Source organism: Somniosus microcephalus, chromosome 4 (assembly GCF_052327205.1).
Source record: "Somniosus microcephalus isolate GS21.2 chromosome 4, FLI_Smic_1.0, whole genome shotgun sequence".
NCBI lineage: Eukaryota > Metazoa > Chordata > Chondrichthyes > Squaliformes > Somniosidae > Somniosus > Somniosus microcephalus.
In genome coordinates this window covers 245,473,448-245,497,375 of record NC_140990.1, presented here as the reverse complement: position 1 = coordinate 245,497,375, position 23,928 = coordinate 245,473,448, and the positions used below count along the sequence as shown (strand labels likewise).

Sequence of the window (23,928 nt, the reverse complement as noted above, 5' to 3'; positions counted from 1 at the left end):
ATACAGCTTCTCCATTGTTAGGTTTCTCGATTCCCAGACCCAGTTTTTCCTGTTTTAATAAGGCCAGAATTCTTTCATAGAATGGTGTATTTTTCTGAATAGGTTTTATGCCTTATTCCTTCACAATTCGACGTCAAACATTTTTTGATAACACTCGTGTGAAGTGCCTTAGGATGTTTTACTACGTTACATGCGCTTATATAAATGCAAGTTGTTGTTGCACATTCGGTCCATGCCATTGCCAAGAAACAACAATGGGCATAATTCAGGTTGTCCAGCTATTATCACAATTATAGCCACGGTATTAAATTACTTAATCCGAAAGGAAGAGCCAAATCAGGTGATCTTGTCTGTCGAGGCATAACTTGCTTTGGAAAGACCTGAAAAATGCCCTGTGTGCAAACCCCATTCTAGCTTGTCCTGATCATTCTTGTACCTTCACAGCCCATACTGATGAATCAGATAGAGGCAATGGTGCTGTACTGAGTCAAATACATAACCTTGGGGAAGAGCAACTGGTCATTTATCCAAGTTGTAAGCTATTATCATGAGAAATGGATTATATTCTAATTGACAAAGATTGTTTATGTTTGGGTGCTGCAGATGCTACAATCATACTTGTATCAAACTGCATTTATAGGATGTTCTGACCATGATCCCTTTACGGTTGACTCATGACAAAAACACGCCTCTGTTGTGCTGAAACATTGTCCTACAAGGATACAATATGGTTATTTATGTCATTTTGGTTTCCAAAATGGGAAGGCCAGCATGCTGTCACATCAGGAATAATTGCAGTTTCAATCCTCACAAGCAATGCTTTGACAGTGCTCACGTTATCATGTTCAGTAGGAGAGAGTAATGTGTGAAAAATCATGTAATTTTTTTCTATTTCTGTTGGTGGCTGTTCCTTTTTAATCTAGTGGCTACATAAAAGCAGTTTAAAAAGAAACTGACTGCAGTTCAGATTCCTGTGGCAAGTTTATTTTGATACACGTGTTGCATGGTGGGTTCAAACAGCCTTTCAACCTGTAGGCTGGAGTCAAACTAACTGAATACACAGTTAGTATGCTTTGTTAAAATAAGTGTATGAGAGCTAATCATTTTGTATCTGACTATCGCAACAAGCCATGGCAACCAATAAAAGGGTACGTAAGTGGCTGGATCTGTTCATTGTGTTCACCACACTTCCCTTTTTACTCCAACAGGTAATTATCGTACTGTGAGATTGTTTGGCTCAGGCTTAAACTCAATCACATTTATTTACAGGAAAGATAGTTGTATTGAAGCAGAAAAACACAAGGCACTGATGGTAAATTAGAAGAATTTAAAATAGCTTCTTTAGAATGTAATTGTCACACAGTCCAATAATTAGAAGCCTGGACTAATCAGAGAATGTGAGTTCAAGTCCCACCGTGGCAATTTGAAAATTTGAATTCAGTTTAAAAATAAATAAATAAAATATTCTGGCAATAAAAAGCTGGTATCAGTAAAAGTGACCATGAAGCTGTCTGATTGTCGTAAAAAAAAATCCAGCTGGTTCAGTGATGTCATTTTAGGGACGGAAGCCTTCCGTCCTTACCGAGCAAATCACTCTGTTATATCAAACTGCTACAATTGCAGCGACTAGGGATGGGTAATAAATGCCGGCCTTACCAGCAACACCCGCATCCTGAGAGTCATGTTAGACTCGCTTGAAACTGAAATAAACATTAGAGAAAAAAACCACAACTGTTATGCAAAGAACTTGCATGGCATACTCTTGACCCTTTTGGCACACAATTTCTGGGTCTCGCACTTGCCGAGACTTACACGTGATTGAACATGAATTCTTAATAGAATGCCCTCTCATTTACTTATTTGCCAGATCAGTCATTCTGACCAGTTTTCCTGCAGCCAGCCTTACAGGTGTAGACATAGAAACATAGAAGATAGGAGCAGGAGTAGGCCATTCGGCCCCTCGAGCCTGCTCTGCCATTCAATGAGATCATGGCTGATCATCCAAATTCAGTACCCTGTCCCTGCCTTCTCCCCATATCCCTTGATCCCTTTAGCTTTAAGAAATATATCTAACTCCTTCTTGAATATATTTAATGAATTGGCCTGCACTGCCTTCTGTGGTAGAGAATTCCACAGGTTTATGACTCTCTGGGTGAAGAAATTCCTCATCTCTGTCCTAAATGGCTTACCCCTTATCCTTAGACTGTGACCCCTGGTTCTGGACTCCCCCGCCATCGGGAACATCCTTCCTGCATCTAGCCTGACTAGTCCTGTTAGAATTTTATAAGTTTCAATGAGATCCCCTCTCATTCTTCTAAACTCTAGCGAATATAAGCCTAATCGACCCAATCTCTCCTCGTACGTCATTCCTACCATCCCAGGTAACAGTCTGCTGAATCTTCGCTGTGCTCTCTCCATGGCAAGAACATCCTTCCTCAGATAAGGCGACCAAAACTGCACACAATACTCCAGGTGTGGTCTCACCATGGCCCTGCACTACTGCAGCAAGACATCCTTGCTCCTGTACTCGAATCCTCTCGCTATGAAGGCCAACATACCATTTGCCTTCTTAACCGCCTGCTGCACCTGCAGGCTTACCTTCAGCGACTGGTGCACAAGGACACCCAGGCCTCGTTGCACTTCCCCTTCTCCCAATCTATTGCCGTTCAGAGAATAATCTGCCTTCCTGTTTTTTTGCCGCCAAAGTGGATAATCTCGCATTTATCCACATTATACTGCATCTGCCCAATCACCCAACCTGCCCAAATCATCCTGTAGTTTCTCAGCATCCTCCTCACAGCACACACGCCCACCTAGCTTTGTGTCGTCTGCAAATTTGGAGATATTGCATCTAGTTCCCTCGTCTAGATCATTAATATATATTGTGAATAGCTTGGGTCCTAGGACCGATCCCTGCGGTACCCCACTAGTCACTGCCTGCCACTCGGAAAAAGACCCGTTTATTCCAACTCTTTGCTTCCTGTCTGCCAACCAGTTCTCTATGCAAGTCAATACCTTGCCCCCAATCCCATGTGCCTTAACTTTACACGCTAATTTCTTATGCGGGACCTTATCGAAAGACTTCTGAAAGTCCAAATACACCACATCCACTGGTTCTCCGTTATCTATTTTACCAGTTACATCCTCAAAAAAATTCCAGATGATTAGTCGAGCACGATTTACCTTTTGTAAATCTATGTTGACTTTGTCCGATCCTGTCACTGTTTTCCAAGTGCCCTGCTATTACATCTTTTATAATGGACTCTAGCATTTTCCCCACTACCGATGTCAGGCTACCGGTCTATAATTCACCGTTTTTTCTTTACCACCTTTTTTGAATAGTGGGGTAACATTAGCTACCGTCCAATCCATGGGAACTGTTCCAGAATCTATAGCATTTTGGAAGATGACCAGCAATGCATCTACTATTTCTAGGGCCACTTCCTTAAGTACACTAGGATGTAGATTATCAGGCCCTGGGGATTTATCGGCCTTCAATCCCGTCAATTTCCCTATCACCATTTCCCTACAAATACTGATTTCTTTCAGTTCCTCCCTCTCATTAGACCCTATGTTCCCCGACATCTCTGGGAGGTTATTTGTGTCCTCCTTTGTGAAGACAAAACCAAAGTATGTATTTTATTAGTCTGCCATTTCTATCCATGTTGAAGTTTAGTAAGAAAGACATCTTCCAATTGAACTCATTATTTTTAAAGCCTTTACCATGCACATGTAAAATCAGATTAAAAATATATATATAATTGACACAGAATGAAAGCTCTGCTTCCATCACACCAAGTATAGGCCCAAGAAGCAGTTGAATAATTAGGAGCTGCATCAAGAGGGAATCAAAGGGATAGGTGGTCAGCTTCATAGCAGACAACTAGGGAACAATATGGGTAGAACCTGCAGAATGTAGGGGAAGTGAGGGATAATATAGAAGTTGGCCTCCATTCCATAGGTGCCAGTCACCTTCTAGTATGTTCGCCCAGGAACCAATCTTGTGTAAGCCTGAACAATGATTATCAGCAGGCTATTTGACTGAAGGAGGTAGGGATTGCAGCCCAGTCTGGTTTTGTTGTCACTTGATGTCAACACAAGCATAGTTCCTGCAGGGATTGCTGAGTAGAGGTGAGAGACGATTTCTTTCTGTCTTTGTCCAAGAATTTCCTTGCAGCTGGTCACACTCCGTGTGTAAATAAGGTTTCTGCTGGCAAAGTTACAGTGGCAGAGTGGAACCCAAGGGTACTGAAGCCATGGATTGTACCTTTCATTCTCCTGGGCTGCATGTAAAATAATCACTTCAGTGCCTTAAAAGAAACACTTCATCACAATTCACTGCTGTAATCTATTGGCAGTGCCAACTCAGTGATAGCAGCATTTCTGTGCAATGCATGAGGTTATACAACCCACTTGTTGCCCATGCACAGAATGTAATTATCAATCGCCTATCGAATCTTGCAGCACAGCAGGAGGCCATTCTGCCCATCGTGCCTGTACCAGCTCTTTGAAAGAACTATCCAATTAGTCCCACTCCCCTGCTCTTTCCACATAATCCTGAAAATCTTTCCTTTTCAAGTATATATCCAGTCTGTAGTCACTATTGAATTTTCTATTGCGTGAAAAGAGTTGACTGTTCTGTCAGTGTTCTCAATTAGAAAATAGAAAAGCAGCTTCCTGTAAGACAACATTGTTTTTATTATGAAAGGTTGGCCACACTTGGACCTGTGGCCAGTGCAAAGTAAAAGCAGTATGAGGTGCGCTCTGGAAGACAGTTTGTCTTGTGCTAGCAAGCAGTTGAAATGGCCGGCACAATAAAATTTACTAGCACCAAAAGTGTAGTGAATGGCACCATAAATCAGGTTGTGCTAGTTACTGTGTATTCCATCTAATTAAGGTGGGGAATGGAACATTTTTCCATTTGGGGATCCACTGTCAACATCAAGCATTCCCAGATTAATACAACTTCGCCAGATGTAGAATGAAGCTCCCTGTAATTTGTCCCAACCGTGGAAAAAAAAATTATTTCCATTTCTCACACCAGCCATCCTTAAGGCAGTAAAATGCCAAATAATTACCAAATTATGCCAAACTATGGATAGTTTTATGCTATGAAATATGGATACTAGGAACTAGGGTTGCAAAATTCCAGGAATTTTTAAAAGAGCAAACTTTCCATGGGAATTTTTGGGAATTTAGAGTTTTTTTGCACACTGATGGTTTTTGTCTCTGACCCTTATATTATCTTTGTCATCAAAACAGACATACTGTTCCATACAAATAAAAACAGGCTTTCAAAACTTTATTTAGGTTATAATTTTGAACTTTATTGAACCCCCACAAAAAAGACCCATCTAAAATAAAATAAAAAGAGCGTCAGCTTATTTAGCCTGTAATTTGTCTTTATTTTGTCCCTTTTGAGTCTTCTACTCATCATTGCTCCTCCTGATTCTCTGACTCTGGCTCTGACGTGTCCATTTCCTCCTCTGTGTCACTGTCTAGCTGTGTGATGGACACTTCTGTATCTGGCTCAATAAGTTGTAGGTTCGCCTGGATAGCCACCAGTTTCTCCACTCTCGTTAGTCAGCCTGTTGCGCACCTTTGTATGCGTATTCCCAAAAAGTGACCAGTTTTGTTCAGAGGCCGCTGATGAAGGTGGGATTTGGAGTATCACCGATGCAATGGATGACACGGCCTCAGATGCACAAAGTCCCTTCCACCAGGTATGTGCACTGATATGCTTGCATGATTCCCATAAGCTGTCCCATTCCAAAGACCTTGCTTGGTAGAGAACTTTGCCAGACTTCCCAGAACTTTGCCCACGTCCAGATTGAGGTGGCGTGGGAGGGTAGAAATCACACTAAGCGCTGTTGATCTGTTCTCCAGAAAGTATTGGTCTCCCAACATGCTTTGGGCCCAGCATGTATGCTGCAGCATGAATCGGCTTGACACAAAATTCTTGACGCGTCTGTATGAATTGAACAATTGCCTTCTCCTCTGCTTTGCGCAGCAGGGATGCGGGTAGGGCAATGCTGATTTGTTCTTTTAAATCAGTAAAAAGCCTGAGAACATCTGACAAGACAGCGTCATCTCCTTCAATCTGAGCAATTGCAGATGCTACTGGTGAGAGTTTAAGGCTGCTAACCACTCTCTCCCAAAACACATCATCCAGCAGTATTTTCTTGATGGTGGTTTCCATATCCCCAGACTGGGATATTGCCATTTCTTGCAGCGACTCCTTACCCTCCAGAAGGCTGACATTATGACAATGCCACCCCATCTAGTGTTGCTGGGTAGCTTCAGTGTGGTGTTCTTGTTCTTTGTCGTTTGCTTCGAGTTGTAGGTTGCTGCAACTACCTGTTTTCCCCTGACGTACTTAACAACTTGCTTGGCTCTCTTGTATAGTGTTTCCATGGTTCTCAAACCCATGATGTCCTTGAGGAGCAGGTTGAGCCCATGAGCTGCGCACCCAATCGACATAATATGAGGGTAGGCCTCCTCCACTTGAACCCAAGCAGCCTTCTTATTCGCAGCATTGTCCGTAACTACGGCAAAGACCTTTTGTGATCCAAGATCGTTGATGACCGCTCTCAGCTCATCAGCAATGTATGTGCCTGTGTGTCTGTTGTCCTTCGTGCCTGTGCTCTTGAAGAACACTGGGAGAGGAGTGGAGATGATGTAGTTTATGATGCCCTCCCCTCGTACATTTGACCACCCATCTGAGATAACTACAACACAGTCTGCCATCTCTATCGTTTCGTTGAGCTTTCCTTGGACTCTGTTATACTCAGCCTCCAGCAAATAAGTAGACAAAGCATGTCTGATGGGAGGACAGTATGCAGGGCGAATAACATTGAAAAATCTCAACAGTACACATTGGCTGTGAGCATGAGGGGTGAGCCTGTCGCATATACAGCTCGAGCAATGCACTCATCTGCATTCTTCTGGCTATGGTTATCTATTGTATCAAAGAACTTTCCAAGTGGGCCAAGAGTTGCTGATGATAAGGAGCCTGATGTTGAATGTGAACCATCATCTTCTTGAATGGAAGCAGAGGAACTCTGGGCTGACTGCTGTGAGCTTTAAGTGAAGTTGCATTTGGATAAATGCTGCTGCATCTTTGTGGCATTCTTTACATATGGCTTTGTATAGTGTTTGCACATGTACACAGTCTTTCCATCTTTAATGCCTGGGGTAAAATGCTTCCACACATCCGATGGTAAACGTGGCATTGTTCTATGCAGAGAAATAAAGGGCATTCATCTGTGTCGAACTGCGGTCGATCAGCACGATTGCAACAGGGTGAGTACATTTTTCCTGATGCTCCATGTGATGGAAGCATGACCTGTGCACGCACGACACTACATCACCAATAGAGGGAGCGAATCGCTCATCCACTCATCCAACCAATCAGGACACATTTGTTCCAGTCACACACACAACTTGTAATTATTAAAACAAGCCAAGTAAGAAGATAAACACATATATTGATTAAGAAATTCCTTAATAATTAAGATTCCATCTCTGTTAGTAATTTTGAGAGGACCTGTGGGAAAAAAAATGAAAGAAATACAAAAAAAAACAATATTATGCTAGCATGTGCTTTTTTGGGCAAAATTCCCAAGCTAAACTTCCCGTGGAAAATTTCCGGAAATTTACCTGAAACTTTCCACCCCTTCGCAACCCTACTAGGAACTAGGTTGTAGCTCCCTAAACTCATATTTTACTTGGGTATCTTACAGGAGATTTTCATCCCACTGAACTGGGATTTTGAGATGGATTCAAACTTAGTTTGAGAATGAACAAGTGTGTTGACCCACTGCACTATCTGATATCTTGAGTAACTCCAGCTTCTGTGACCAGAGAACGGATGAGTTCCAACAGTTTTTGTTTATTGACCTCCCTGAGGTTTCAAGGGCTGTTAATGTAATCTGGGATTGCTGAAAGTTACAAAGCTTCACATAGCATCAGTGATTTTAAGTTGTTGTCTGTGCATAAAATATGTTGCTAGAAAAGATAAATCTTATGAAATAGTTTACTTTAGCATTTTCCCTTTTTTTTCAAACTTTTTAAAAATCTCTACCCTTCCTTTTCCCATGAAGGTATCAATTCTTGCCCATATACAGCTCCATGTTACCCTCTGGTACCACAACCAAGTTGCCGCTCTACATGTCTGAATCTAGACAGTGAGTGTCAACCACCGGGGGAATTACCCCAACCATTCCTGTTCTTGCCCAATGTCCATACGCGTACACTTCCTGCAATGGTTGCTGCATATTGAGCAGGAACACTGGTGTGAGTTTATTTTTCCTTCCCTCCCTAATCTAGGGTGCTAGATGAGTTGTAGTACCCCTACTATCACTCCATTTCAGCAAAGATTGGAGATAAAATCTGGGACCTTGCTGCTCTATATACCTCAGCTGCCCGTTGGATTAACAGGCTAGGCCAGATTAGTGTTTTTTTTTGTAAATGTATCTTTTTATTTTCATTTCTCCAACAGTGGCTACTCACGTGAAAGCAGCAATGCTCATATGGTACAAATAGGTTCCACTTGCCCCCTGAACTGAGATTGCCAACCCTAGGCACAGAGCAATGATTAGAGATCATTAGGGTAATGTGTGTGTGGAGGCGGGAGACATCGGTAGGGTTCTTCATGAATATTTACATCTGTTTTCACAAAGGAGAGGGGCGAAGCAGACATTGCTATCATTGGGGGGGGTGGTGGGGGCTGGTGGAGTGTGAAATATTAGATGCAATAAACATAGTGAGCGAGGAAGTATTAAGGGGTTTAGCAGCTTTAAAAGTGGATAAATTCCCAGGCCCGGATGAATTGTATCCCAGGCTGTTAAGCGAAGCAAAAGAGAAAATAGCAGAGGCCCTGACTATCATTTTTCTATCTCTGGCTTCAGGTGTGTTGCTGGAGGACTGCTAATGTGGTACCCTTGTTTAAAAAGGGAGAAAAGGATAGACCGAGTTTGTACAGGCCAGTCAGCCTAACCTCGGTGGTGGGAAAATTATTGGAAAGAATTCTGAAGGACAGGATAAATCGTCATTTAGAAAGACGCTGATTAATCAAGGATAGTCAGCACAAATTTGTTAAGGGAAGGTCATGTATGACAAACTTGATTGAATTTTTTGGGGAGGTAACAAGGAGGGTAGTGCGTTTGATGCAGTGTATATGGACTTTAGCAAGGCTTTTGATAAGGTTCTACATGGCAGATTGGTCACTAAGTTAAAAGCCCATGGAATCCAGGGCAAAGTGTCAAGTTGGATTCAAAACTGGCTCGGAGACAGGAAGCAGAGGATAATGGTTGATGGGTGTTTTTGTGACTGGAAGGCTGTTTCCAGTGGGGTCCCGCAGGGCTCAGTACTAGGTCCCTTGCTTTTTGTGGTACAGGTAGACTATCCTTTATCCGAAAACCTCGGGACCAGCCGAGTTTCGGATAAAGGAGAATTTTGGATTTCGGAAGGTGGGTCGGCGGGGGTCGGCGGGGGGTCGTGCGCGCGACTTACGCTGACGCTCAGCGTAAGTCAGTCGGGGTCGGGGCCGGCGGGGTACGCGGGGGGGGGGGTTGTCGGGGCTGGCGGGGTCCGCGGGGGGTTCGGCGGTTGTCGGGGCTGGCTGGGTCGGCGGTTGTCGGGGCTGGCGGGGTCCGCGGGGGGGTTGGCGGTTGTCGGGGCTGCAGGGGTCGGCGGTTGTCGGGGCTGGCGGGGTCGGCGGTTGTCGGGGCCAGCGGGGTCCGCGGGGGGGTCGGCGGTTGTCGGGGCTTGCGGGGTCGGCGGGGGGTCGTGCGCACGACTTACCCTTTATCCGAACTTCCGCAACCGGAACCCTCTAAAAACCTTCGGTTTTTTCGTTCAGCGTAAGTCGTACGCACGACTTACGCTGAACGAAAAAACCTTCGGTTTTTAGAGGGTTTCGGTTTTCGGAAGTCCGGATAAAGGGTAGTCTACCTGTATATATAAACGATCTTGACTTGAATATAGGTGGTATGATTAAGAAGTTTGCAGATGATACTAAAATTGGCTGTGTGGTTGATACTGAAGAAGGAAGCTGTAGACTACAGGAAGATATCAATAAATTGGTCAGGTGGGCAGAACCGTGGCAAATGGAATTCAATCCGGAGAAGTGTGAGATAATGCATTTGGGGAGGGCTAACAAGGAAAGGGAATTCACATTAAATGGTAGGACACTGAGTAGTGTAGAGGAACAAAGGGACCTTGGAGTGCATGTCCACAGATCCCTGAAGGTAGCAGGCCAGGTAGATAAGGTGGTTAAGAAGGCGTACGGAATCCTTGCCTTTATTAGCCATGGCATAGAATACAAGAGCAGGGGGGTTATGCTTCAACTGTATAAAACACTAGTTAGGCCTCCGCTAGAGTACTGCGTGCAGTTCTGGTCACCACATTACAGGAAAGATGTGATTGCACTAGAGAGGGTACAGAGCCGATTTACAAGGATGTTGCTGGGTGTAGAGAATCTTGGCTATGAGGAAAGACTGGATAGGCCGGGTCTGTTTTCCTTGGAACAGAGGAGGCTGAGGGGAGACCTTATTGAGATGTATAAAATTATGAGGGGCATAGATAAAGTGGATAGAAAGGACCTATTTCCCTTAGCAGAGGGCACAGATTTAAAGTAATTGGAAGGTTTAGAGGGGATTTGAGGGAAAATTTCTTCACCCAGAGGGTTGTGTGGGTCTGGAACTCACTGCCTGAAAGGGTGGTAGAGGCAGGAACCCTAACCACATTTTAAAAAGTACTTGGCTGTGCACTTGGGATGCTCTAACCTGCAGGGCTACGGACCAAGAGCTGGGAAATGGGATTAAGCTGGATAGCTCTTTGTTGGCCGGTGCGGACACAATGGGCTGAAATGGCCTCCTTCCGTGCTGTAACTTTCTATGATGGCACACACCAGTCAGTGTGCTTACCCACTGAGGAAGTTACAAAGAATACAAAGTTGTACCCAAAAGGAATTATGGGCCTTGTAAGATGTTCTGGCTATTGGCATTATTACTTCGATTAGTTATTTAGCTTCCTATTATATTAATCAAATTGCTACGGGAACAGATTACCAGGAGTCTTGCATAATTCAGTGCATGTATGTACATGTGTGAGTGGCCATGTTAAATGTTTGTTTATAAAAACCTAGCAAATCATCCAGGCCCTTAGTCGCTATCCAGTGAGCCCTACTGGAAATGGGCATGTGTGGATATCTGTCTTGGCTGTGATGCTCTATGCAGCTGAATAGCCTGCTGAAATTCACTGTCTGGGCTCATATATGAAGAATAGGCACTTTGGTGAGGTAGTGGAGGGCTGCCTCTGCCTGTGTAGAACTATACCTGGGAAAGTGCTTTCTGTACAGAATGGGAGACTGTAAGGGAAATTAACTTTTTTTAATGCTATAGTGGGCAAAAGCAAAGACTTAAATTATACATTACAAAATCAGATCTTGAAATGTTATAGAGACCTCTGTTGGTGAGCAGAAGACCTTAGGGAAATCTCTTTTTATGCTCTGATGGTAGATGTGGTGAGCTACAAACTAATCCATATGCTACGGAAATGTGTAGCCCAAGGATAAACTAGGTTTGATTTTAGTGGAGATTTTTGTATCATAAATCACTGTGATAGAAGAAAACAGGCTTGTGTGGTTAAGCTACATGTAATTTTAGTGTTTGGTGATGTAAGAAATTTTGCATCGTGTTCAGTATTTTTAAAATGTATGTTCTGTATAAGACTGTTATTTTAGCCTGAAAACCACAGCTGTAGCTGTCAACTGCGATATTTACTGTTCTATTATTTATTGGCCCTGAACAGTCTGTCAGACAGAAGGTTCAAATACAGCAGAAGACTGCTGGCTGATAAAAACTTGGAACTCTTTTTGTATTAAATCTTTACTTTTATGTTTTACAAAATCTGTATTTGAAGTTCTTCTGCAAATATAACAGCTAAAGGTATTACAGTAAATAGAGGCATGGTTTTGCATTATTCTTTACCTGAAAGGTAATATAAATAGCATTGTGTAGTGGTCATTAAAATGTAACCCATACTGATTTTCAAATAGTTTTTGAGTCTAACAGATCACTGTCGTTTGGATTACTGAATTAAATTTAGCATTAATCCAACATTTCCCAGATAAGATATATTTTGTTTTTACTGTTTCTCATTTTCCATTGCTGTTGAAGGAGTGCGTAATGAAAGTTTAGTAGTCCTAATTTTGCTTATGTGCCTTGAAATGTAGGAGCACAAACAATATTTATCACTTGTGTCTTACAGTAATTTTTTACATTGCTAATTGCAAAATTGTACAAGGCCATTATTGTACTAAATTCTGAATTCTAACCTTGGAAAGTATTTCCCCACTTTTTATTGTTCACTGTTGTAAGGGTGGGGGTGGGTTATCAGATAATCCATAATAGTTGAGCGATATTGTGACATGTATTTGTGTTTTATTATGTTGAATATGTCAGAACTTTTTTGACATGAATTTTTATTTGTACAAAGTAAATTTTAAATGTAGGTGTTTTTCTTCAGATTTGGAAAAGCAAATTGCAAATATGATAAATACAGCAAGTAGAGGTTTTCTGTCCTGTAATGATTTTGGAAATTCGTTAATTTTTATGACTTTAGACAAACAGGGGAAATGTGTTTTTAAAAATTGGCTTCAGCCAGTGGTATCACCAGGGAAACTTGTATCTGTAGCAAAAAGATTGAATCTGGATCTCATTCCTTGTAGCCTTTGGACCCAGCTAATCAAATTATTGGTTGAAGGACAAAAACAGACAATTAGAAAGCCAGGGAACTGCAGTTCACATCCGAAGTGTTAAAAATACTTAATATCTTAATTGCTTGACCATTGAGAAGAGATCGTTTGACCATCAAATAAATTTGCTTTAACAGCAAATTAAAAGAAGCCACATTATTGAGGAACAACGTGGTTCCCATTCCCTGCTTCACTACCTGAACCATATGAGAGGCTAATGGGCTTCATGCAAGGACATGAATGTCTCCACTTAACATTCATCAGAGATTCAGTCAGAAGCTTGTGAAAATAATTATAAAAAGAAAGAAAAGAGTAATGTTTAATTATATAGCATCTTTCGTGACCTCAGGACGTCCAAAAGCACTTCTCAGCCAATGAATTACTTTTGAACTGTAGTCACTGCTGTAATGCAGCAGTCAATTTGCACACAGCAAGGTCCCACAAATAGCATTCAGATAAATGACCAGGCAAACTGTTTATGGTATTAGTTGAGGGACAAATGTTCGCCAGGAGAACGCCCTTGGATTTCGGATGGCTTCTTGTTATGAAACTGTTCGAATATTGTATGAGTCTAATGTACTCTGTCGCTACCACAGAGCCACGCTGTCATTATAATAACAGTACATTTACACATATAGCCATTGTTACTTTGCAAGTCTCTATGTCTACTTATTCCTATTGTCACTGAGACTTTTATTCATATCTCTAATAACTCACGGCTTGATTACTCAAATGCTCTCCTGGCAGGTCTCGTGTCTTCCACCCTCCACAAGTTGCAGTTCCAGAACGCCACTGCTCATGTTCTTGCTGCTTAAGGCCTTGTATTTCCATTATCTTGGTGCACATCAGGGCCCATTAGCTCCCTGTGCTCCACTGAATCAATTTCAAGATCTTTATTCTCCCTTTTCATGTCTCCAAGGCCTTGCCCTTCTCTATCTTAGTGACCCGCTTTAGCCTTCCACCCTATGCTCCTCTAACACTGTTTTGGTATCCTCTGCTTTTCTGACATTGGTCTACTTTTTGTTCCCCGTTCTCTTTGCTCCACCGCTGCCTGCCGCTGTTTTACCCATCTTGTCTCTACTCTCAAATTCTCTTCCAAAATCTTTTCACCTTGTCTTTTCCTGCTTTCAAAGGCCTACTGAAAACTTTTCTGTTCAGCTGCTTTTTGGCTCTGCACATTAAATACATTCTAGCTATTCTTCCCCCTCAGTTTTTATTTTAATTTATCCAATCTATAAAGCATCTTTTCAATAGTAAGAGAGCTGTATGACATTCAATTGTGCTGTAATTTATCAGTGCAAGTTGGTTGCTGAAGGTGTCACATTGTTATAGATGCAAAACGTGGGAGGTCTGCTAATTTATTAAAAATGGGGCATTAGCATGCACAAACATCACACGCCAGGCGTTGCACTTTAAAAACAATTTAAAAATTCTGGAAGCTTTGCTACTCTAACCCAAAACTGATCACATTACAATCTCCAAAGTGCCTTGACCAAACATCTAACTTTGAATATTTACTTACAGCCAAACTTTCTTGCTTTCAATAGACAGCCAGCTTAAACACAGCTTAACCTGAATAGAAAAATAATACATTGAATATTGCAAGGTATAATACTCCTGCCATTACAAAACATGATAGCATTCAATATATCATGAGCAATGCCATGGGCGATCTGCTTACATAGGAGTAGGCCATTCAGCCCCTCGATCCTGTTCCACCATTCAGTTAGAGCATCTGATCCGTATCTTAACTCCATCTACCTGCTTTGGTTCCGTAACCCTTAATACCCTTGTCTAACAAAATTCTAACTGTCTCAGTTTTAAAATTTTCAGTTGACCTAGCCTCGAGCTTTTTTGGGAGCGAGATCCAGATTTCCACTACTTTTTGTGTGAAGAAGCAGGTTCAGACATCGCCCCTGAACGGTCTAGCTCGAATTTTAAGGTTATGTTCCCTTGTTCTGGACTGTTCCACCAGAGGAAATAGTTTCTCTCTATCTACCCTATGAAATCTTTTAATCATCTTAAACACCTCAATTAGATCACTCCTTAATCTCTCTATATTCAAGGGAATACAAGCCTAGTCTGTTCAACCTGTCCTCATAATTTAACCCTTTTAGCCTTGGTATCATTCTGGTGAATATGTGCTGCACCCCCGCCAAGGCCAATATATTTGACTGAGGTTCAGTGTCTAGACTGAATGCAGTACTCCAGATGGGGTCTCGCCAGAGCTCTCTACAGCTGGAACATAAACTTTCACCCCTTTTTTCAGTCCTCTTGAGATAAAATCCAACATTCCATTAGCCTTTTAAATTATTATTTGTACCTGTCCACTAGCGTAGTGTCTTCTGTACTTGGCCCCCTAAATCTCTGCTCATCCGCAGCTCTGAGCTTTTCGCCATTTAGAAAATACTCTGATCTATCTTTCTTAAGTCCAAAGTCACACTTTCCCACATTGAAATCCATCTGCCACAGTTTTGCCCACTCACTTTATCTATCAATGTCCCTTTGCAACTTTCTGCTCCTATCTACACTATTTACTGTGCCATCTAGCTTAGTGTCGTCAGCAAACTTAGATATACAGCTCTCTGTTCCTTCATCTAAATCATTTATAACTCAAATATTACATTAAAATTGTTGAACCTGTTCATTATTCAAGGCCCCTCTTGATTTTTTTCCACCAACTAATAATTCTCATCTCAGGATATGGCTGATTGTTTCACTTTGTAGCTGTGCAGAATAGATTAAGGATCTAGAGAGATATTGCAATAGCAATGTCGAGTGAATGGGTTAACTTTTTTCATAGTTGATATGAACCTGTTAGTGTTATGTCAAACGAGTAAGCTAATTGCTAGAAAACATCAAATAGGAGGTACTAGGACAAAAATAAAATCATTGTTACTATATTTAGGAAATCATCATTTAGCCTTATCAGATGACCTTTTCAGTGACTGTAGTCATGCAATATAGTGTGAAATTGGGATTCGGGAGCAAAGTAGATGCAGCTTGTGGCATGCTATTGCATCAAACAGATGGAGACAATTGTCCCCAGAAATTAGCTCGACTGGTTTAAATTCAGAAATTGGTCTCTATGCCTGTATGTTTCATTTAATGTATTTATTTAGTGTGTTCTGTTTTCACAGCTACAGAACCTTGGCCAGAAAATGCAACACTCTATCAGCCATTGAAGGGTAGGCATTGCATTTTGGAATTAAATCGTATAATAATTTGCATTGCAATACAAGCACAGTAAATGACTGCCACTTTTTTTTTGCAATTAACTGTATTTAATAAAAACATGTGGAAAGTTTTAATGTTTGGTGCTATTTCATATTAAGAGGTTTTACTGACATCTGTCTGTCAACATAAACAAGACATTCATGAAATCTAACCTACATGATTTATTATTGAGCCATTATATCAGCTGGTATAAGCAGCTAGGTGTAAAATGATGTGCTTGGAGACCCTATTGATAGGTTTACCAACAGTTGGGAAATGATTTGTAGATCTATCAGATATTTAAATATTATGGCAAACAAGGCTCTCATTAAAAAAAGAACTTAAAATGCTTCACATTGGCAGAGACAGTTCAGATTTCCTTTAGCAGCTCTTCATATATCATCAGCTCATGTTATGGCCCCCATTTGGGGCACAGCAGCCTGCTCCAGTTGTCAGAAGACTGCAAAGTAATGAAGACTAATGGGTTGCTGCCCCAGTCCTCTAAACCAAGGAATTTTTATTGCAGTGAACTTGTCATCTTTCTTTCCTCTGACAGACTGAAATGTTTTATAATATTAGCTTCAAACCGCTTTTTAGAACAATATTGGAGACTTTTCTTACTTGAAGTAAGCAATGCAAAACGATAGTGGTGTACTAATGGTCTTAGTCAGGTGATAAAATTACCTTCCAAATGACTCTTGTCCTCTCATTATGCAGGGGAACAGATTTTGCTGTCAGACAATGCTTCGTGTCTTGCTGTTCAGGTAGGAATATAAGCGTGGTGTTCTTGGTATTAAAGGTCAACTAACCAGATTTGATGCAAAATCTTTTATCAGTTTGAAAGAGACTCAAATGCATTGTTAAAATAATACCTAGTATGATAACTTACATGAAACTCATTAAAGCTTGTTTGCATTGAAAAATTTGTTCAATTTTCAGAGGAATGTCTGAGAAAATGAATGCACGGCAGTAAGTGACGACCTGGGGATCAATTGGAAAGAAAGATGATCTCAAATTTGAACATTGTAGAGTATATCGCAGCTATTTTTTGTTCATTAAATATTGTTGGTCCCTAAAAAGTTGTGGCATAACTTTTCATTTATAGGAAGGAAGGTTCATATGGTATTGACAGTGCTAGATGACAGTGGTGTAATTTTTAACAAAATGTTGTGGGGTATCTAATTGTGGCACAATTGTGCTGAATCTTTTGGGATAGGTTATTTGTTTGGCAGGTCTGACATATAATTTAATATTTTTGGCAACTTTGCCATTTTTTTCCATATAGGAAATTAAATGAACCAGAGGGAAGATGAGATTTTCTTTTTACGTAGTGAGTTATGATGATCTGGAATTCACTGCCTGAAAGTGCAGTGGAAGCTGATTTAGCAGTAACTTTCAAAAGGGAATTTGGTATATACTTGAAAAGGAAACATTTACAGGGCTATGGGGAAAGAGCAGGGGAGTCAACTAACTGTGGGTAGCTCTTTCAAAGGGCCGGCACAGATACAATGGGCCAAATAGCCGCCTCCTGTGCTGTATGATTCTAAGTATACCACTGTATTTTGCAACTCTTACAGTTGCTTATTTATACAATTTGCATTGTCCAATTATCTATACAATTGCTTATGTTTTTGTTGTTGGGGTTTCTGCTTAAGTTCAGCCATAGCACTTTCCTCTAAATTTGTTTTCCTTCTATAAATGACATGATTTTTTAATTCATACATTTCAAATACAGTAAACTGTTGTTTAAAAGGCACTATCATCTGGAATACTTTAATAACCGGCAAAATAGATATATCTCAATCCAAAACAACACCTCAATAACAGATAATCTTGCTGATTCTACCATACATTTAACGGAACATTCTGTAGGTGAGTACCCAATTATACAGTACATTTCTTGATTTTTTATTTTTGTTTGTGTTAAAAATTGCCTTGGTAGATATACCTCTCTTATCCAGAATTTTTCATCAACCGGCACTATCCTGGTCCCATAGGTGCCGGATAAGAAAGAGTTTACTGTATATGAATTGTTGTTGCATATTTTTCTAATAGCCTGGACTTGGGCAAGAAGCACTCTTATTCCTTAAGTATATGACATTTTCACAAGGTTGCAATTTTACAATGAAAATCTAAACTAAGTTAAAGGACCCCCAAACTAAAAGATCCTCAGAAACTACTCCATCAGTAGGATGTTGTAACATCTGACTACAAATTACACCTTTAGCATTCCTTTAATTAAACAAATATATTAACTTGTTCAGTGTATTCTGGGCTTCAGCAAAAACCTTCCATTTTTTACAGATATTCTTTAAGAGCTACAGCTTGTTTTATTTATGTGCTTGTGAAAAACTCAAAAGTGCCCATGAATTTGAGATGGTACTGGTTCTTCACTAGGGATCTCTTAATACAAACTAAAACCCTATATTGTGGAGAAGGGGAGGGGAGTAAAAAAAACAAAGAACAATATAAAAGCAGCTAGAAGGTATAACAAGCTACACATTAATCTGAAATGTTGATTTGCTTCTCAGACTGCACATAAAGTATAGTGAGTTGTAACTACTACATAGTATTTACAGCACTGAAACAGGGCATTCGACCCAACAGGTCTACCTACGCCTGTGTTTATGCTCCACACGAGCCTTCTCCCACCTTGCTTCATCTCGCCCTATCAACATATCTTTCTATTCTTTCTTCCTCACTTATTTAGCTTCCCCATAAATGTATCTATATTATTCGCCTCAACTACTCCACATTCTAACCACTCTGTGATTAAATAAGTTTCTCCTGAATTCCTTATTGTATTTATTAGTGACTATATTTTATTTATATCCCCTACTTTTGGACTCCACAAGTGGAAACATCTTATCTGCATCTACCTTATTGAACCCCTTCATAATTTTAAAACCTCTGAGGTCACTGGAGAAAAGAGCCCCTGCCTGTTCAGTCTTTCCTGATGGTTTTAATTTCTCAGTTCTGGTATCATCTTGTAAATCTTTTTTGCACTGCCTCCAGTGCCTCTATCCTTTTTGTAATATGGAGACCAGAATTGAGCACAGGACTCGTAAGTGTGGTTAACATAACTTCTATTTTTGAATTTTATTCCTCTAGAAATGAACCCCAGTGCTTTGTTTGCATTTTTAATGGCTTTGTTAATCTGCTTTGCTATTTTTGATGATTTGTGAATCTGTACCCTGAGATCACTTTGCTCCTCTACCCCATTTAGATTCTTATTTTCCAAGGAATAAGTGGCCTCCTACCAAAATGCACCACCTTGCCCTATTCTACATAGTACTATATTATCTATATGCTTAACTATTAACTTTTGAGTTGATGTTTACTATATGGAAAGATACTGCATGCAGTAGCTTTTTATTTTAAAAAAAATCAATTTTTTGTTAAGGCAGTATGAAATGTATATGTAGCCTACAGCAAAACCCTTAGTCCTTTTGAAACAAGTTTTAAAAGGGTAGATTCCTGATGCCTTTGTCATTTTCCTACAGTAATCACTCAAAGGCAATTTAATTTGTCACAAAATACCAGCAATGGTGTATAAATACAACCTATGATGTGGCGTGTGATTCACATTGTTCCCATAGAATTAAAGTGAATTTTGTGTAAGATACGGAAAAATTAAATATTATTTAAAATCTAAAATTGTAGTCTTAGTTTGTAAGTATCATCTGTACCTGTGTATAAGATTACCTCTTCTCTCTTTCAAAGTTCCATCCAATAAACATTAACTGCCTGCCCTCCCTCCCCCCCCCCACGGCAGGCGGGAGAGGGTCGGGGGTTAAATAAAAACGCAAAACACAACGCAAGCCCTCCGCGTATGCACCTGCCACCATTGTTTGCAGTGGCGGGTTGCAACGTGTGCAGGACCTCTGCGTCCCCAGGATTCCCCCTGCTACCGCGTTCCCCTGCTCGCTCCCCGCCCCCCCTTAAATATCTGGGACAATAACTCTTATATGAGACGAGGGTTGACATTCAAACTAGCTGCCTACCAAGATTCTCATCTTCATGTTGCTGGAATCCAGAAATCCATTTTCTCACGGATTCCTCACTACCAATTCCCATTTCAACCAACATCATAATATCAGCTGTTGCTCTCGTCCTCCACTGTTATATTTAAATGCCAACAGCCACTTTTGACTTCACTCCAGGCTCTTGCTGTTGATTTTAAAACTCCTTTCCTGGATTCATCCTGCTGACCAATTTCTGATTTTAAATCAGTAGCAGCAGCTTGGACCAAAGTTGTGAGGAAAAGTTGTCACTTAAATATCATGGTGCTGAAAGTGGAGTAGACTAATAACTTCTCCTTTGATTCCACTGATTTCCTCCAAATTAAAGGTGTTGCCATGGGAACCCGCATGGGTCCTAGCTATGCCTGCCTTTTCGTGGGATATGTGGAACATTGTTTGTTCCAGTCCTACTCCGGTCCCCTCCCTCACCTTTTTTGGTACATTGATGACTATCGGTGCCGTTTCCTGTTCTCGCCCTGAACTAGAAAATTTCATTCACTTTGCTTCCAATTTCCACCCTTCCTGCACCTTCACATGGTCCATACCCAGTTGTCAGTTTACAAATTTCAGTTACTGAGTTGCCCTTTTTGGTTTATGATTTGCTACCTTGACATCCGACTCTTCCCTTCCCTTCCTTGACTTCTCTGTCTCCATCTCTGGGGATAGGCTATTGACAAACATTCACTACAAACCCACTGACTCCCACAACTACCTGGACTACACTTCCTCCCACCCCACTTCCTGTAAGGATTCTATTCCATTCTCCCAGTTTCTCCGTCTCCGCCGCATCTGCTCTGACGATGCCACCTTCCATACTAGTGCTTCCGACATGTCTTCCTTTTTCCTCAATCGAGGATTCCCCTCTACTGTGGTTGACGTGGCCCTTGACCGTGTCCGTTCTATTTCCCACACTTCTGCTCTCACCTCTTCCTATCCCTCCCAGAACCACGATAGGGTTCCCCTTGTCCTCACCTTTCACCCCACCAGCCTCCACATTCAACAGATCATCCTCTGCCATTTCCGCCACCTCCAGCGTGATCCCACTACCAAACACATCTTCCCCTCACCTGCCTTTCAGCATTTCGAAGGGACTGCTCCCTCCGCGACACCCTGGTCCACTCCTCCATCACCCCCAACACCCCTTCCCCTTCGCCCGGCACCTTCCCGTGCAAGCACAGGAGATGCAACACATGCCCTTTTACCTCCTCCCTTCCCACTGTCCAGGGCCCCAAACACCCCTTCCAGGTGAAACAGCGATTTACTTGTACTTTTTGCAATTTAGTATACTGTATTCGCTGCTCACGATGTGGTCTCCTCTACATTGGGGAGACCAAATGCAGATTGGTTGACCACTTTGCAGAACACCTCCATTCAGTCCGTAAGGGTGACCCCGAGCTTCTGGTCGCCTGTCACTTTAATTCTCCATTCCACTCGCACTCTGTCCTCACCGTCCTCGGCCTCTTACACTGTTCCAATGAAGCTCAACATAAGCTCGAGGAACAGCACCTCATCTTTCGATTAGGCACTTTACAGCCTTCTGGACTCTACATCGAGTTCAACAATTTCAGACCATAACCTCTGCCCCTATCTTTTTTTTCCATTTTCTTTTCTCTCTCACATGGCAGCTGTCTTTCATTCTACCATGGCCATTTACACTTCATCTAGAGCCATCTTTTGTTTATTAACTTGTACCATTACCATCTCCTTTTGCCTTGCACCATCATCCCTTTTGTCTCTTAATCTCTCCTGCCTTCTATCCTATCACAGACCTTCGCTTTTGTTCTTTCCTCCCCTCCCCCCCCCCCCCGCCCCTACACTTGCTTAAAAACCTGTTCCATCTCCAGCTTTTTCCAGTTCTGACGAAGGGTCATCGACCTGAAACGTTAACTCTCTTTCTCTCTCCACAGATGCTGCCTGACCTGCTGAATAATTCCAGCATTTTCTGTTTTTATTTCAGATTTCTAGCATCCGCAGTATTCTGCTTTTGTTGTGGAGTAATAACTACATTAGAACAGTAACAACAGACTACACTTCAAAAGTACTTCATTGCTGTAAAGCTCTTTGGGATATCCTGAGATTGTGAAAGGCACTACATAACTGCACGCTCTTTCTTTTTAGCTGATAGAAATGCACTAATATGATGGTGCTATTACGTTCACTGGCTTGACAAAATGATTTTACTAGGAGGTAAACCTGATGGAAGGAGGATGTTACCACCTCTCTCCCTACTTTTAGTCCTAAACATATATCCAGAATGACCAACAAAAAAAACTCTGCTTGTAAGAGAGCTGAAAGCAACCAAGTCTGTTTGAAATAAATCAATAACTACATGCTTTATGATTGGATTCTTTATGCATATAATGACTCGTGTTTCTCAACATCTCAACGTACTTTATGAAATGGGAAAATAGTGAATGCTGAAAAGGAGGAAAAAACAGAACTGTTGGAGAATTAATGCACATTCAAAGATAAGGATTTTGAAAGGAAGGATGTAGCAAGCTGGAGGGATTAAAGGGGGGAGTTTGAAGGCAGAGACATAAAGAGCAGTCAGCAAAAGTGAAGTGGAAAGAATGGAATACCAGGTATAATCTGGTGTCAGGAGTGGAGGCTGTGTGCAGCACTTAGAGATGGAGATTGCCAAGATACGGTGAGATGAGGTCATGGATGAGGTCGAAATTTAGTTAGTTCACTGGGACAAGGGAGCCAGGGTGGGGGGGTGATGGGAGTGCGTCACTTTGTGTGTCTGGGAATGTGGCTGTGGTTATTCTGAATAAATTATAATTTGTGGCGAAGGGGTGGGGCAGGGTGGAGTTCCAGCTGCGACAGCATTAGAGAAGTGCACTTTGAAGTGATAAAAGGTGTGTATTAGGTTTCAGCAGAGTGGAGGGAAGGGTGGAAGTGCAAGAAAGCACTTGGTAACACAAACTGGAGAAAGGAAGCTCAAGTTTTGGATTAAGCACTGTCAAAATTCTACCCCTTCAGATTTAGCTTGAGATGGCAGCTGTGGAGTCAAGGCCAGAGGCACGCAGATGCTGGTCAGAGTCGAAAGAGGATGCCTCCTGTTTTACCGACATTAAGGTGGCATAGACAGAAGGAAACAAAATGTAAACTTTAGTGTTAAATTGTGTACATTAGATGATTTCCCCATTGCATCCTCAGAAGGACAGAATCTACTTCTAGCATGCTGCATTCCCTGCAGTGTTATATGCAGAAATTAAATTGAATTAAAAAATCCGCTTTGACTAATTCAGAGTGTTTATGCTTAAGAAGCCATAGTCTGTAAATTTGTACTACGAGTGATGAGAAAACAAATATAACAATCCTAAATTTACTGGTGAGTGTACAGTGTCTTCATTTATCATTTGTAGACCTCATTTGTGCTAATGCGGAACAACAATAAGATTACGTTACACCATTTGTACAGTTCATAGCAGTGTAAAATAGATTGATTTTGAAAATGATTGTAGCTAGATGGTAAATTACATTCACAGGATTGAGGAAATTTGTTACATTGTTTAAAATAGTATTTAATATAATTAGCATCTTAATTTGTGTTAAACTGCAAATAGAGCCATTAGACTAACCAGATTAGGAATTTATTCTGACTCAGGAATGAAGAATGGTGCAATGTGGTTTTCATTTGTAACTGCAGACATATTAGTTCAGTTATGAACTGTAAGTGTAAAATCTGAAATAAGCTTGGAGAGCAGTAAACTACACTTTAGTTTTGGTAAGCTGCAAAGGAAAATATTTTAGAAAACCCTTTTATTTTATTGAGTTTGATTAACCTTTATATTTGTGCCTAAATTAAACTTGCAGGAGATGAACATAATGTGAAATATTAATTTTTCCATCCCACAGTATAGACCAGTTACAGTACAAAATGATATGAAATTGACCTCTGTGTTTGAATTTGTTTTGGGGCATACA

General features: G+C 41.1%; 1 protein-coding gene across 2 annotated transcripts in view; it reads left to right on the top strand.

Moving 5' to 3' along the window:
- Positions 1 to 23,928, top strand: part of mtx2 (metaxin 2) — a 73,353-nt gene that overhangs the window by 10,656 nt on the left and 38,769 nt on the right. The window contains exons 2-4 of one of the 2 annotated variants that reach the window (XM_085986097.1): positions 15,901 to 15,948; positions 16,694 to 16,740; positions 22,981 to 23,076. In XM_085986097.1, coding sequence (XP_085842223.1) covers positions 22,993 to 23,076 — 84 coding nt within the window. In that variant the 5' untranslated portion in view covers positions 15,901 to 15,948; positions 16,694 to 16,740; positions 22,981 to 22,992. The remainder of the gene's footprint in view (positions 1 to 15,900; positions 15,949 to 16,693; positions 16,741 to 22,980; positions 23,077 to 23,928) is intronic. The other variant, XM_085986096.1, reaches the window with a different exon arrangement.